We start from the raw sequence: 16,688 nt of genomic DNA on the forward strand, positions 1-16,688 counted from the left end.
CGCTCTTAATCTTTAACAAGATTAATTAACTGATCCCTTGAATGTACACTCCCGTAAGAGCACACGTACGTGTCTGCCTTTGTGTGTGTGTGTGTGTGTGTGTGTGTGTGGGTGTGTTTCATACACCTGCCAAATGTCGGGAGTGCACCCAATTAGTTAAAGAGTCCTGGCCCACACACCTGTCTACCTGCGCGCTGACAATGGCCCACGGCAGCGCGCATAAATTTACACATTAATTAACCAACCCGGGCCATTAATTAGTCAGTCAGGAAACTTAATAACTAGCTACTCAATTGTAGGTTACACCAGGGAGGGGATAAGCAGAGCCACATGCGCAAACACCCAGCATGTTTGAACCCAGATACTGTATATACGATGTATTAAAAACTACTGCTCATATACAGAGGATTAAGGAACTTATTTTTATGAGAAGCTAACTAATTTATCTCCATTAGGAGGACTAAAAGATCCTGTATTGAGGCACTTACACTTGTGAATAACCTCTTAAAGTACAAGCTGCTTCTGAAGACTCATTCACTTAAAGGTAATAATGTTCTTTTTTCCACTAATGATTCACCGTTATGGTGTGTTGCTATAGTCTCAACCTGCACAAGAACTGAGGATATCAAGCTTTGTATGCTTTATAATTTATATTGATTCTGTGTCATCATGTGAGTATGAAGTGAGTCTTTTTTCAAACTTTTTAAAGAATTACAAGAAGAGAAACACATGTTTTGAAACGTGCTGATTTCATGTGAAAGACAAGACACACAAGCATTCGTATGCCGTCAGATTTAGATGAACCACTGCCATTTTGAATTAGATTTTCTAAGATCGCGTTCTTTGCTACACTTAAACTGCTTCTATAAATATGCAGCTGTTTGCAGAGGTTGACAACTGTGACGACTAAAATACCTTTGGAACGGTTTGTTATGAGCAATCATGAAAAGGCATGAGTACATCATATTCTTAACACTAATTTATTTTATATCAATAGGATTTTTTTTTGTAATGAGAATTTAAATAGAAAGCAACGTAGTTTTTAAATTTGTAATTCATGGCTGAAATAAACCAAAATCACAATCTCAGCTGTACATTGTGAGCATCAGCTTTAGTAGCGATAAACTATAAGACTGTATCAATTACATTATACTTCAGCAGTGCACCGACTTTTTTATAGCTCAAAGCCCATAATGTTATATAATATATATAGTATATGTGAAGATTCACATGTGGGATGACCAAGTAATTCAGCCACCCTCTTAGCGTCTTCACTACCCCATTTCTACTCGTCTCTCCATCCATCAATTTCTATAGTCCAGCATTTAATATTATACAGAGAAAGGAAAAGCTATCTAAAGCCTCCTTCAGATCAAGCACCAGTGTTCTGTTTTTAGAGTGCTTGGGATTAAAGTTGTTTTTCACCTAATGTATACTTAATCTCTCATATTTGTTTGACTGTTTGTACTTGTGACTTACCTCTCTGTCTTTGAGAACTGCCTGAGTTCTGTAGAGCAGCAGAAGACGAACATCACTGTCTTGGAGGCTGAAGTTGCTCTCCAGGATCTGGAGCACGTCGATGCGTGGCCGCACAGGCAGCGACGCGTCACCGCAGAATGGATGTAGCCAAGCCAGGAGGTCATCTGAAGTCACCGCACTGTCGCTGAGAGAGGAGGGTGAGAAGGACAGCAGTCAGACAGGCGGAGTGAGGCAGAGTTAAAGAGACAGAGAGGGGAGGTAAGGAGTTGTAGAGGCTCTGAAGCTTCTAGAGTTATCAAGTGATATTTTAAGGTTGCTTTTTGGCTCATCTTTCTCCAGGCTGAAAAATGACATACACTTACCAAGAAACATGTTCACCACCACAAAAATGTTATTTTTTCATAGAAAAAGCCTGCTAATCAAATCAAATTTAGCCTTTTCAATCAAAATTGCTTTACCAAAAAAACTGTCTGTTCCAGGGAAAAGGACCTGCGGTGTCTGTATATATAAAAGGACTTATTCTGAGCTAACTATACCACAATGATTTTTATTTTCAGGTGATTATACATCAGCATAGTTATGTTTACTATATTCCAACCAGAATCAGATTTATTGCCAAGTAGGTTTTCACCTTTTTTTTCTTGGTGTTATTGGTTCATAGCAAACAAGTAAATATATAGGGAAAAAATAAAACAATATAAATATATATATAAGTATGTTTTAAAATGAAAAGAGCTGAGCAGTTGTACAGGAACTACACGTATTTACCAGGTAATGTATAAATGTTCACAGTGCGCAGAATATTTTAAACAAACATTACATTTCTGCCATGTTGGCTGGTTGGTATGAAGAATAAGTCAAAGATAATGTTCAACAAACGGTCTGTCTAGTTTAAAAACCTTGACATGGTGATGCAGGACTAGAATTACCCACTAACCATCCCACTTATTACAGGGCCACTTAGTAAAAAAAATCTATAATTTGGCACAAAATATTGATTATATTGAGCAGCGCTCTGCTATACAGAAATGACAGACCGTAGAAAGCCATAATTAACCAGTCAGAGTCACCTCAGGCTTTAGGAAACTGTGATGAGACATTTTTCCGACATCTTCTGACATTTTAAAGACTAAACCACTTAAATAATCTAAAGACGAAATGATGATGAAAATAATTGACGGCTGCAGCCCCAATCCAGAGCATCCAATCCAATCTTTAATTATGTCACTTCGTGTCGACTCCACTGACAGGCAGCAAAAGTATGAGTCATTTTGTCACAAATCCATTGTTTCACTTTGATTTGTTTGGCTGATGGTCGCAAAAGAGCTGCCGAGGGTATTACAGGTGCTTTCAAAATATTGTCAGCTCAAAGGAGCTCCCAGACAGGTTGGCAGGTGCCTGTTGTTGATTCAACTATCAAACAGACACTTTAGTGGCATTTGACACTCAGCAGGTGTTAATTTGAGGTCTTCAATGGAGCTGAAAAGAGGCAGAGAGAGTAAAGAGAGAGTGACTGAGGAAGAGAATCCTCTTTGAAGCGGTGTGTATAATTAAAAAAAAACACAATTTTGAATTATGTACATGTGCTTGTGGTTAAATGATCTGACCTTCTGCTCTATGAAGATGTTTGTTTAAGGATGCCAATAAACATAATCAAAAGACGGTTTCTACACACACAGTAAGACAAGTGTGTGTGTAAATAGATGTAGATAACCTACCCACTCTGGACGTTGTTGTGCACAGCAGTCACCATGGCTTCTAGGACCCCGAGGGGTTGTGGGTAATCTGTCAGGGCGTCTGGGTCTCCACTGAAAAAACAAAGCCACATGACCACAATCATTTTGCATAATACGCTAATTAAGATAAGATTTTCAAATTACCACAATATAGAAGGACAACAACTGAAAAACAAAAATCAAAGGCATTCTTCTCAGGGAAAGTGTTACTTAAAAATGTGTCTGGCAGCGATTAAATGTTTGAAGCAAACGCCGCTTTGTAAAAATTAACCATCAAGAAATGATTTTGAAGTCCTGGAGACACAAAGCAACAGAAAAACATTTAAACCCGACATTATAAGCTTACAGGCTGTGCGTTGGATAAATTCACCCGATTATATAATTATTTAATCATTTCATGTTGATAAGAGGCTTCTCTTTTTGAATTAGGCGTAAGTGAGATAACATAATAGTAGGTGAGCTTAAAAAATGTAATATGTGATCTTTTCTGCAGCATCATTAGAGTATTTCCTGGTGTGGCAATGGGTTCTGCTGCAGTATGTGTATGTTTGGTGTATCTGTGTGTGTGTGTGTGTGTGTACTGTATGTCGCAAGCAGAGGGCCATTTTTCACAAAGACAGAAAGGCACAAAAAAGGGGGGGGGGGGGATTTCCCCTGACTCAACTCCCCTTTGCTGCTGGGCTCATGTGCGTACACATACACACAAAAACGTGCCAAGGCGTATGCATACACACACATACACATACACATACACACACAGAAAAATGCACACAAACATACAAATGATCTGGCAAAAGGTGGAAAGACGACGCAGCATTTTCTTTATTGCATTTTACCACTTACATTTTCTCTTCGAAGACACGCAAACACAGAACGGTTATGACAGATACAAAAGATGGTCATTAGTGTGAGGCTCAGGTATGCCTGCCGCGCCAGACTGAAGGCTTCGAGAGAGCCAAAAACAAGACCGCCTCATTCATACCTGCCAAACACAATGCTTCGAGAAAGCCCTGCAACAACAGACGCACACAAACACACACACCCACGTATGCATGCATGCACAAAGCCATACTTGAATGCATAAAGGGATATTCATATGTAAGAGTGACACACTCAAGGGGGAAAAAGGCTCCAGTGAATACATGAGGCTGTGTGTCCCCCAGCACACACACACACACACACACACACACACACGCATGCATTGACACACACTGTGTGCGTGTGTGTTGCTGCAGGAGCCGAGTGAGATCTGGAGGGGAACAGCTGTATTAGGCTGCATTAATTATAAGAAGATAATGAATCAGAGAAAGGGGGAAGAGCACGTGCGTGCAAGAAAAGAGTGTGCACTTGCGTTCATGGGGGATAGTGCATTCATGGCTAGTTAACGACAAATGTGCAAGTATGTGTACGCAACGAGCATGTGTGTAAATTGCAGGTGCCATCTATCTGCACCATGCGCCATTGAGCAGCCATAAAGAACCAGGAAATGAGGCAGGAATATAATCAAGGCGATTGGCACTCATTTATCAAGCCAATCAGATGGCCCAATGACATCTGGCCCTGTCAGTAAAATCAAGCTCCTCGCTCTGTCATAAAGGACAGAGTGAGGAGCTCTTCTTCTTAAGAAAATCTGTCGTTTTTTGGATGTTAAGTCAAACATCCAGGTATTTTTCGATGGCCCTAAAGTCCAAAAGCTTTGCAAGACATGTTGAAATGAATCGTCTCTCCCTTTGTTTGGAACGCTGGAAGCAGGAAGACACCAATAAAATGCTGAGAGTCCGACTCCCACAGGCAACTACTGTAGATCTAATTCAACACTTCAGCCGTTTGTTTTGACAGGGTTTTTCGCCAACAACACGCTGAGCCCAAAGTGGACCAATGGACAGTATTTCTTCTGATAAGAATCAACAAAGATCAGGTAGTAGGTGGTGTATTTGGGTGGTCTTCAATATTTTAACATACATCACAAAGCCCGCTTTTGAGGTGGATACAGGCGCTGCTCTTAACATACATATATTTTTTACGAGCATGTGTGTAATCTCAGCGGACAGGTGTGAAAGGGATGCTTGTAGATGATGATGTTGTTTGACAAGATGCAACAGCGAATTTAGAAGAGATTAAAATAATAATAAAAAAAAGGCATACATGCGCTAACCTGACAACTTGATTTTCCTCTGGCTTAGTTAGGTTTGTCACAGTGGGTGGTGTGTTTGCTAGCACACAGCATGAAGGCTATCCTATCATTATTAACGATTTTCTGAACAACTCAGCGCGACAACAACAACTAGAGAGGAGTTACAAGTATGCTGCATCATTTATGATTCATAAGCCAGTGGAAACAACAGTGATATCCAGAAAAACAAACACTAACTTCAGAGGCAGGTATAGAAAATGTTCTGAGATTTTAGCTAGATGGTGGTGAGGGATCCGGTAACTATGACTACAAGCAGACACTTTGTCACTTTTTTTAGAATGTTAATGTGTTAAACATGTTTTTTGTGCAGAAATAAACTAGAAAAGACGCCAGGAAGTCACTGTGCTCATTCTGTACATACGGTGTTCATGATTCGTTTTCATATCAATTACGTTGTTTAAACAATGTGTTCATTATTAAGCTTTAGTGGAACTGGTAGGTTTATTATTGAACATCAGCAGAAGCCAGGCCAGCAGTTTCCCCCCTTTCTTCCAGTCTTTATCACCTCCTGGCTCCAGATTCATAGTTAACGCACAGATATGAGAGTGCTATCGATTTTCTCATTTAACTCTCAGCAAGACGGTGAAAAAGTGTATTTTCCAAAATGCTGAATAACTCCTTTAAGTGTACAGCGAATTGTCAATGGAAAGATTTTATGTCCGTGTGCATTGACAAGGCTTGACATGATCTCACCATCACAGAGTTTGTGTTGAGCTTTCTACTGTGTGTGTGTGTGTTATGAAGAAACAGAGATGATACCTGAGTGCGGACACAACCCTCTCCACTGCGTCACAAAGCACCGTTTTAACAGACAGGTCTAGAGGTCCGACAGCCACACGCAGAAGCTCTCCAATGTGCTCCATGGGCTGTCCATCAGTTGCCATGGTGACTGCCAGCTCATGTACTTTTGACCTCTCTGATCTGGACAGATCATAAAGTTGACTGTAGTGCTAGAAGACAGAAGCAAAACAAGAGTTATGGGAGTTCATTTTGACCAGATGTGGGAAAAAGCAGAAATATTGGAAAGTATGAGGTGGTAGATTTCACAATATACGTTATATATAAGTTTACAGCCTTGTTTCAAAAATTTAAAATGCAAAAATATTCAGAAAAGGCAAATAGTAAATAATGATGTAGGATGGCAGAACAAAGAGACACCTGAGATGATATTAATATTATACCATATTTCAAAGACAGAAACTAAAGAGAAAAATAAAGGCACGGTGTGTAGTAGGAAATGAAAAGTTTAGTGAGTGAAGTTTGTTGATGAACACTTTGTTCTCTACAGGTATTAACCCAGTGGGCAGCACTGGCCTGAACCTGCTCATCCTGTTCCACCGTCCTGCTCTGCTTTGCTTGTTTTTCTCTCTTTCAATAAGAGACGGCTGAAAATCTCAACCTAGAAAGTCAGAAATGGCATTTGGTTTTGTAAGTGGGTATGTCAGTCTGTCTCTGTGTGTGTTTAAACAGATGTAAGAATATCTTCTTTAGGAAAGGTAACATATGTAATTATTATACATAATATTTCCTAATCTTTCCTTATCTTTTCAACAATCAATAAGCATCCCATTTGTTTTTAATTCTGTTGATATTTTTTCCCTCTGTTTTCTTTATAAACTCATAATTGATTTTATTCCTCCATAGGCAGAACTCCCACCTTTGAGTGAGCCAAGGTTGTGTATATGGAGGCAGAACAGATCTTGTTCAAAGCGTCTATCTCAATAGCAGCTGCAAATAGCAGTGGTCTGAAGGTGGTTGGTGTTTGTCATTGCGGCAAGCCAACAACAACAACACTCTCGATGTGCTTGGTCTCTCAAGAGGCTGAGACACAGGACTTCCAAGGCTGATTGACTGACAGATGCGTCTCCTCGGTAAATGGAAGTTTTAAATCAGCAAAAAAAAAAAAAAAAAAAAAAGCACAATAGCTGCATTTTTTTTTTCTGCTGATTTAGTCACAGAAAAGAAAACCTGGGGCTGTGACAGGTTTCAAAGACGCTAGATGCACAGTTTTATTGTTTGCCAGGGGAAAGACAAGAAACAAGCACAAACGCAGATCTGAAAGTACTTGTGTTTATACGTTTGACATTTGATAATCCAGTCTTCTTTTTAAATCTGGAAAAGGGTTATGATCTTTGCACCCAACATGTTCAGTGGAAGGTGCTGGAAGTGAGCCCTCGTTGATTCCCTGTGCGCTCTGAGCGGGACATTGACATTCTTGGCATCAAGTCAAGTTCAATCATTATTGGCACTGGTCACAGAAAAGGACGCCCTTTGTCACCTCCTCCTGTTTGTAATATTCATTAGCAGGATACTGATATTCATTCATGATCTATAATATTCCTGATATATGGACATCATGTATTCATGATATATGATATTCATATTATATTTATCAGCAGAACATCAAGGTCTAGCTGAAGACTGAGTGTCTGGTTGGGTGGTATCACTCCATTTTGTAGATAATGTTCACTGTGATCTCTGATCTCTGCATCTCAGGGTGATACAGTCAAATTTGAGAATATGTAAAAAAGTATTTGCCTTAAGATGAGGAGTAAGTGTGTAAAAGTTAGACCCATGAGCAAAAATCTCAGGTTTCAGACTGCTCTGAATGTTTCCAACATTTGTAAAATTGTTGCAGAGCTCTTTAATTGGTCATCTGCTTCAAGCACAGCACGGCTGAGCACGCCTTCAAATTTACAGGGGACGTGCCCATCTACCCGTTCAGTCTAGTCAGGGGGACATCAGTCATATCAGACAGAAGACGGGAAAATTGTTTAACCAAAATCAGTGGATAAAGTTTATAGAAGTTGTATTTTTGTACAGTGAGCAGTGAGGCCCAATCCCCAGAAAAGCCCTCATTTGTGGTCTGATGAACAGTAAATTAAGTTAAATGAATTAAATTCACCTCGCTTTTGTCCGATCTAAGTTGTAGCTGTCGTATGACATCAAGCACAATGGGGGTTTGGAGGATGAACTGAGTGGTTAAATTAAGGGCAGGTATAAGATAAATAAGAATGAACTGTGAATCATGCAAAACTCTTCAGAAAAAAAGAGAACAATGAGGCCCCTTTAATGATTAAATGGAAGATATGGGGGTGGCTGTTCTCACTCAAAGTGGCTTGATGAGCTTTTGTAGGTCTTGTGGGCATAAGCAGCTAAGAGGAAAACTCTGAGGCAGACCCAGGATGTGAAGGAAGAGCTGGGGGAAAGTTGTAGGAAAAAGGACATGGATGCACGGATGTTTGCCTGGTGGCTTACAGGATAAAGGTTTTAGATAAAGGATTAATTTGCATGATACAACACAAGCTGAATCATCACAGGAATGTATTTTTTTTTACTGTACTCTATATGATTAATTGTACATGATATCACAGAATCATGGAATAGTTGTAATACATAACTGTGCTACCTTACACTAATTTGTCCAGAGCATGGTTATGTTTCCACAGCTACTCTCTGGACACTCAGCAATGCTTTCAAAAACACTATACCAATGTACCAACATACAATATCCGCAGTGTGTAATTTGCTGTCCTCATGGCAGGTCAAGGCGCCTGTGGTAGATAACTCCACGATCTGCTATTATTTCCAGCAGCTGGTCACGTACACTTGATAAATGACCACAGTATAGCCAAACAGTGCCTACAGGGCTCCTTCTATCTATCTTTCTCTACCTATCTGCCCTTTTCTGGTTCTTATATCCTTTTTAACTCTCTCCAAGGATACAATCGCTTCCTGCCCCAGTAGAAGGAAGTTTGATTGTAGAGGCTGAACGGTGTGTGTGTGTGTGTACCTGTGACTTTAGCCTGCAGATAAGTAAAGCTTGTATCTTTCTTCACTATTACGGAGTGTATGTGCTTTTAAACGCAGATTTAAAAAAAAAAAAAAAGGCTAGATGTTGTAGATTTTCACAGTGTTGGGGTCAGAAATGACCAGTTTTCATGGATATCTTATGGTCACATAGCAACCCTTTCTCCGGCCCCACATTTATTTTGTGTATGCACACACGCACACACATTCACAGCCATGGGGAGGTGATAGCTGGGTAAGTCAGTGTGACTTTGCTTAATTAGATACAGCATGGTGTACATACTGTATATACGGCCATGTGACAGGGCTCATTTGAAACAGCAGCTCGAAGATTTACATTAATATACCCTTGAATAGTCCCAGTGAAGCTGGGAAGAGCTTGGTCTGGCAGAATCACCTCAGAAATATACAACACACATACATACAGACACAATCCATATGTCCAAATAAAGGTGACCCCATGAACAGGCAAGGGAACAGAAAGCGAGTGATCAAGTGTATGTCTCAAACGTTGAGAATGGGTCACTTAATCAAAGAAGATTTGGAGAATGACTATTGGCTCAATTTACCTGTTAATTAAGAATAAAAAAAGACATGACAATTACCCATGTGTCCCTTGAGCATTACAGTATGTCACAGTACCTTATCATTGAGTAGGTTATTAGCTTCATCCAAAGTACAAATTTGCCCTTTTAGGAATAGAAAAAAATGACTAGAATGTCTTCTATGGTGTGTGGATTCAAATATTTCAAAAAAATAGGTGCAGTATATCATCATGGTCATACACCTACCGAAGCTAGGTCTATTTTTGGTGAGCAAGCACATGTCCAACAGCTCTAACAGTAATATTGTATAAATTTGAATGCAATTTCTATGAGCTTCTTGCCTAAAGCCACCAGATTTGACTGCATATAATTTTTAACGACTTACCGTTTAAAGCACATTACAAAAATTGTATTTTTTACGATTGTATTACTTCTGCTCAAAAACTAGTGAATCAAACAACAAGCAAGGGCAACAAAACAAGACATAGAAGCCAGTCCTCTTTGAGTCTTTTCGCCTCTGTCATTATGTCCACAAAAGCTGCTGAGCCCAGTTACATTGCCTGCTTACCCAGCTCCTGTTCTGACACGACAACAGCTCAGCTCCCTGTCAGTATTCCTCCGTGCCCCAAGCCTGAATACCTCCTTTTCCCAGTGGTCCAAAATGCTTGCATTACAAACACTAACACTCCCCCCAATGGTCTGGGCAGCCTGGCTAACAAACTGACCTAACATTAGCTAACGGCTATAGTTCACAGCAGCTTACTTTGCTCCATCAGGAAACTCTGTTAATCACAGAGAGTTGATGCACAGAAGCTAGAGGACATCAGAAAGAAAATCATAAAAAAAATAGTGGGATTGGCAGAGGCACCATTCACCTGATTACAAGTCAGTGTATCTTGATTTTAATGTTATTTTATGGTAGGAAAGTTACACAATGGGGCTTTAAACTCTGAACTGATCACACATAGTTTATGCTAAAGCAAAACTGTGATTCACTGCATCTACGTCCACAGTACTTGCATTTACGCTGCGTGTTCTGTTAACTGTTTACCACACATAAACAGGAAGAGGATTTCTCCCTCTTAAAAAATAAAAAAGGGCTTAAGTGTCTGGCAGATGGGGTCTACCTGCTGGCTGTCTTTGAGTGACAGAATGAAGGCATGGCTCAGGGTGTCCAGGTGGGCCTGCGATTGCTGCAGGTGTGCTATAGCCTCATCAAAAGTCATCCCTGCTGGGTCTGTCCCTTCCTGCTCCCCACTACCGTCGCCTCCTCTCTTCTTGCTCTTCTCGCCCAGCTGGCGTAGGGATTTGGTGGCTCTCTTTAACACCTCCGACCTCGCCTGGATGCTCAGCTGGAGACCGGACAGAATGGATGGAGAGAAACAGAAAGAGGAGAAGGAAGGACGGGATACGGGAAAGCAAATCAAATTGAGCAAAAGGAGGGAACGAGAGGTGCACACATTATATACATTAATTTCAACCCTAACATGTTGGGAGGCAGGTATAATCCAATCTATCTGTGCCAAAGTCACCATCAGGAACTTGTGTAGCCTGTGTGTAAGGAGTGTCTTTGTATGTCTGTGTGTGTGAGAGGGTGATCATAGCTGGAAGCCTGGGGTAATTGATTCAGTTCAGTGGGAGTAGGTTAACCATTCATGGGGAGAAAAGAGGGCCTTTGGCTATAGGAGCTTTTTACTCTCTCGCATGGAAACACACGGGCGCTGACAAGCTCTGCAAGAAGACACTTAAAAATCATCCAACTTCACACTTCCAGCTACCTCAGCTGCACACTCAGACATATGCTACTCATACTTGCATTTGCTAGATATCTTGACTGACAGCACTTTTCTGTGCCAGGACACGCTGATCTCTCAAATGGAGTTTCCTGATGGATACAATTGTGTTTTAAGGGTAAGTGTGTACATGCATTTATGCGTGAGGAGATATAGAATCAGATATAGGAAGTTGCCAAAGGGTTAGTGTTGAAAACAGACTGGAGGTCCTATCTAAGATCAACACTTTAGAAGAGTGGAAAATGCCAACCCTCTCCGGTTCCCTACAAACTCTACATTCAGTGGGAGGTAACCTAAGTCTCAGCCATCCCTCTCTCAGCCCTTGCTTAGTGGGAAATGGATCAATCCGTCATGGGGGGCAATGGGGACATGAAAGGTTAGATAGACTCTTAACAGAAGGGTCAAGATTTTCCCTTTGAGGGTTAAAAAACCATGAAAAAATACATAAAGGAGGGTGAGGATAGAGGAACCGACCGACAGTGGGCTTCTGAAAAGTAATCTGCATGTTAAAAAGCACAGTGGGAAAACTGTGCCTGCTGGGAATTGGAGTTTAATTGGCTCTGAAGTAGAGAGGGATCAATTAGCTCTCACAGAGTCACAGAGAACGAGAGGGTGCATAAGACAAAAGCGGAAGAAAAAGGGAAGGTCTGAGGATGAGAATGAGAATTTAAAAAAACAGAAAACAGTGGGCGACTATTGATAAGGTGCACTGAGGCACTTTAAGTCCTCTGCAGGGCAATTTTTCAGAGAGCCGTAATTATGTGGCTGACATTTCTTGTGCAATTTTATAATTTCTTTTATAAATCATGACTGGTATGTGCTTTGAGGCAACAGAGTGTGGATGTGAACATAATAATATATTTAAAATTAGCAAAGAGGTTTTGACGTTCCAAAAATTGAGCCAGGGGCATGAGAGATGACTGGTCAGGCGATGAAGAGATGAGAGTGAAGAATGTGACAGTTTGATGTAGTGATTGGAAATCTCCACAATCCTTTCTTTTAGACAATATGAATCCTGCCTGGGTGGCTGCCTGGAACCAACTACGGTACCTTCTGTGCTGCAATTACAAATTGTCTGTCTGCCAAACTCCCACCGGTTTCTGTCTGAGACGGCTATAGAAAATAGAGCCTCCTTCACACTGTACTGTGTCATACTACTTTTTCCTCTGTTCTGTCTGCTACACGGTAATTCATATGTTAAACATGGCTAGAGTTCAAAAAATGTAAAAACATCTCTACTGTATGCGCTTACATGTTCAGCTGCATCAGGCGAGAAGGTGATGCTGTCCAGGAAGCGGACAGCATCAACAGGGATCAGCCTGTCCAGGTATTTGACGCAGGTGTCGTACGCGTGAAGGTAGTCCTGGTCGTTCTGTGGGGGTCTCTTCAGCAACTGGGGGTCTCCTTTCCAAAACAGCTTCTGCAGCCACACTGCGTGGACTGCACTGGGAGAGACTGTTGCGCCTCCACCACCGGGCACTGGCAGCCGATTGGCGAGTTTGGAGATGGACAGCACGTTCTGACTGGTCAGGACTGGTTGCAGAGTGGCAAGTGGATCCAAGGATTCATCTGTCAGCTTACGGTAGTTCAAACCTGCAAGAGAGAAAGTTTATTATTTAGAAGGTTTACCTTTTTAAAGATTATTTTAGGGGGTTTTTAGTGGACAGTAGCAGCTGAAGAGTGACTGGAAAGATGAAATGCAGCAAAGGGCTGCAGGTTGGAACCATTGTCTTCACTTAGCTTTTGTAAACAGGTGAACTACCAGGATCCCCGGTAAGATGACTTTATTAGGAGTTAAATGTATGCTGACATATGTATAATACATTTTTGACATTAAAATAATAACATATACATCTAAATGATGCGTTTTCCACTTCACCCAACTCACAGTGCACAGCGTGAATAAGTACGCTTGGAGGCATAGTCCTTGTTCATACGACCTCCTGTAGCACTTTACCTTGGTTTTTATAATTACACCATAAAATCTATGAAGCTGTCTAACATATTAAACGGTTTCTAAAGCGATTTATTCAAAAGCTCAACATGGTATTACCATGAATAAAAAAAAACAACCCTTATGCGACCCTTATACGAGGAGTTAAATGTATGCTGATATATGTATAATACATTTTTGACATTAAAATAATAACATATACATCTAAATGATGCGTTTTCCACTTCACCCAACTCACAGTGCACAGCGTGAATAAGTACGCTTGGAGGCATAGTCCTTGTTCATACGGCCTCCTGTAGGACTTTACCTTGGTTTTTATAATTACACCGTAAAATCTATGAAGCTGTATAACATATTAAACGATTTCTAAAGCGATTTATTCAAAAGCTCAACATGGTATTACTATGAATAAAAAAACAACTCTTATACGAGGCCAGCTGTGTTTGCAGTTTGTGGAACATATCACACAAAGGTATGCTAGTCTTTAATATACTGAGAGATGACATGTATGTTAAAAACAAAAACATTTGTGCATGAATTGTGTATACAGTGTGTGCATATATACATATTTACCTGCCAAGACAAAATGTAAAGCTGCATTGTGAGAGATGCCTAGCATTCAAACTTCAGAAAGTGGCACTTTACAAAAGAGATGCCTAGTTGAAGGCACTTTATACTATGTATACAGTACAGACTATACTGCTGTGTTCACATATAGTGTGTGTAAACCATGCAGGATAATTAAATTGTGATTTGATATGCAGAGGATGTTCAATATTCTATTACATGACCCGAAAGAGAAATGCACAGTGTGTGTGTGAAAGTGGTTATGTCTGTCTTAGTCTGCATGCAAAGGTGTAGAGTTTGTCTGTAGATCTATCCGTGTGAATCAAATCTCCTACCACTGCAACTCTGTGTGTGTGTTTGTGTGTGTGCGTGTGTGTGTGAGAGAGAGAGCGAATGGTGTGCTCTTGGTCTCCAGCACTATCAGACAGACACATTACTGTGGCAACACCACAGCCTGTCTGGGCTTTAAATATTTAACATTGGTCTGCCTGTGGGGAGGGCTCTGTCAATGCTGCTCAGGGAATGCCTCACACACACGCACACACCACACACACACACACACACACACACACACACACACACACACACACGCACACGCACACGCACACGCACACGCACACGCACACACACACACACACACAATATTTTCAGACAGGCCCAGGTGGACACTTAAACTGCTGATAAGAGTTACATGCACTTACACATGTACTCTCTTTCTGTCTGTCTTCTGCCCCCAGTACTCCTGCCTACGTCTCCTTCCACCCCAGCAGCATCTCGTCCCCTTCCTCAGGAGAGCCCACTCAGACAGTTCAGTCAGTGTCTGAAATTGTGATAAATATTGGACACACACCACCTGTCTCTACACTGTCTGAATGCCTCGTAAGTGTGTCTATGTTTGTGTGTGTCTGTTCAGGACTGTTCAGGGAGTGTGTGTGTGTGTGTTGAAAGTTGGTGGCCCTGGAGACACCGCAACAGCCTGTGTGTCAATTTTGCTACAAGAGTGTGAATGTGTGGGTTCAATTTCAACAGTGTGTGTGAAGGAGACATACAGAGTTTGTATGTGCCAGAACATGAGTATTACTCCCTGTGGTGAAGTATGCATGTATATACTGCATGTCTGAATGTTAATGTGTATTGAATTGACAGTTTGCTTAACCTAAACTAAGTTATCTCTCTAGCTCACTTTGTGCTGCAGTCGCTGTTTCTGTGATAGAATGGTTCAATTTGATGTTTGTCAGACTGACTTGGAAGAAAGTCTCTCTGTTCCTTCATGCTGTACGTTACATCAGAAACTGTGGTGTAGTGGTTAGCACTGTCGCCTCAGTTTGCATGTTATGCCTGTGTGTGCGGGGGTTCTCTCTAGGCAATCCAGCTTCCTCCCACAGTCCAAAGACATTAACTTAATTAAAAGAAATTGCCCGTAGGTGTGAATGTGAGTGTGAATGGTTCTCTATGTGTTTCAACCCAGTTATGAACTCTGGACATGTACAGAGTGTACCTCACTAGCCTTCCTTGACCCTAATATCGACTAAACACTCTTAGTGAGATGAATTAATCTCTATCTCTCTGCTAGAGGTGCAGGGGTTTGCTCAGGGTGGCCTCAGCGTGTCATCGAGCCACCCTTTAGGACCGCCCAAAAAATCCTGAACTGAAAACTGTTTAAAAACTGTTTTAACCTTTGACTCCACATTTCAGTAATATATCATTCAAATTCTTTTCACATGTTTTCACCAACTATTTTCCAGCATATTTAATGTATTTTAAAGGAAATCTATTGCCTTTACACAGACTAGCTACATCATTTTGTGGAGATTTATTATCAGAGTTTAGGTTAATGCTAGCAGCTATGCTCTTTACTGGATTTAGAGAAGATAACACTCCAACAGCCTCAGCCAACATTAACTGAGATAGTGTAATCTGAGGAACAGTGCTGTTCTTTGTTTTTATGTCTTATGCGTGGATCATTTTCAGCTTGTGCAGATGCGCTATTTGCCTGGGAGAGTCAATTTAGTCTCCATCATTTTAATGTGATATCATGTACATGTACAAGTGCATACTTGAGACCTGTTTTACAGGGTTATCATCTTAAAATAAGACTGCTGTAGACATTAAGAAAACTAGAGACTCAACTAAGAGATAAGGTTAGTTTTATTAGTTAGCTACAGCCGATGAAAACTGCCAGCAGTCATTAAAGCTGGCAAATGGTTCCTGGCAAAAGTAACCTGCACTGTCTGAAATTAAACCACTCTTTCACAAATTACAAGTAATTTTGAGTAGTTACTTTGCAAGCAGTTGTGATAATAATAATGTGGTAATTGTGTGTTAGCAAAGGCAAAATCCAAAATACAGCCAAGGCAGTGTGGGTTTTTAGTAGAAATGCATCGAAGTCCTTTGTGGGCAAAGGTGTGTGTATGTGTGTTAAACAGAGACATGTCACCGGTGTTATCAGGAGCAGAGGGAGGAAGTGAGGCGTGAAAACACAGCTGACACCTGGCTGACCTTTACTGAACTTCATCGAGAAGTGACACCACCTCCACCCGTACACAACAAAGTTTGAGCGCTCTATCTGGACCGCTGAACCGGTGACATGCTACAACCTGGACATGACGT

The 16,688-nt window shown here is 40.9% G+C and overlaps 1 protein-coding gene across 1 annotated transcript in view; it reads right to left on the reverse strand.

The window, feature by feature from the left end:
- nbas (NBAS subunit of NRZ tethering complex) overlaps window positions 1-16,688 on the reverse strand; it is a 152,381-nt gene that overhangs the window by 34,005 nt on the left and 101,688 nt on the right. The window contains exons 45-49 of the mRNA XM_027283961.1: window positions 12,810-13,150; window positions 10,892-11,116; window positions 6,169-6,359; window positions 3,198-3,287; window positions 1,480-1,663 (exon numbers count right to left, since the gene is read on the reverse strand). Of these exons, the coding sequence (XP_027139762.1) occupies window positions 1,480-1,663; window positions 3,198-3,287; window positions 6,169-6,359; window positions 10,892-11,116; window positions 12,810-13,150 (1,031 nt within the window). The remainder of the gene's footprint in view (window positions 1-1,479; window positions 1,664-3,197; window positions 3,288-6,168; window positions 6,360-10,891; window positions 11,117-12,809; window positions 13,151-16,688) is intronic.

This window comes from Larimichthys crocea, chromosome XI (genome assembly GCF_000972845.2).
Source record: "Larimichthys crocea isolate SSNF chromosome XI, L_crocea_2.0, whole genome shotgun sequence".
NCBI lineage: Eukaryota > Metazoa > Chordata > Actinopteri > Sciaenidae > Larimichthys > Larimichthys crocea.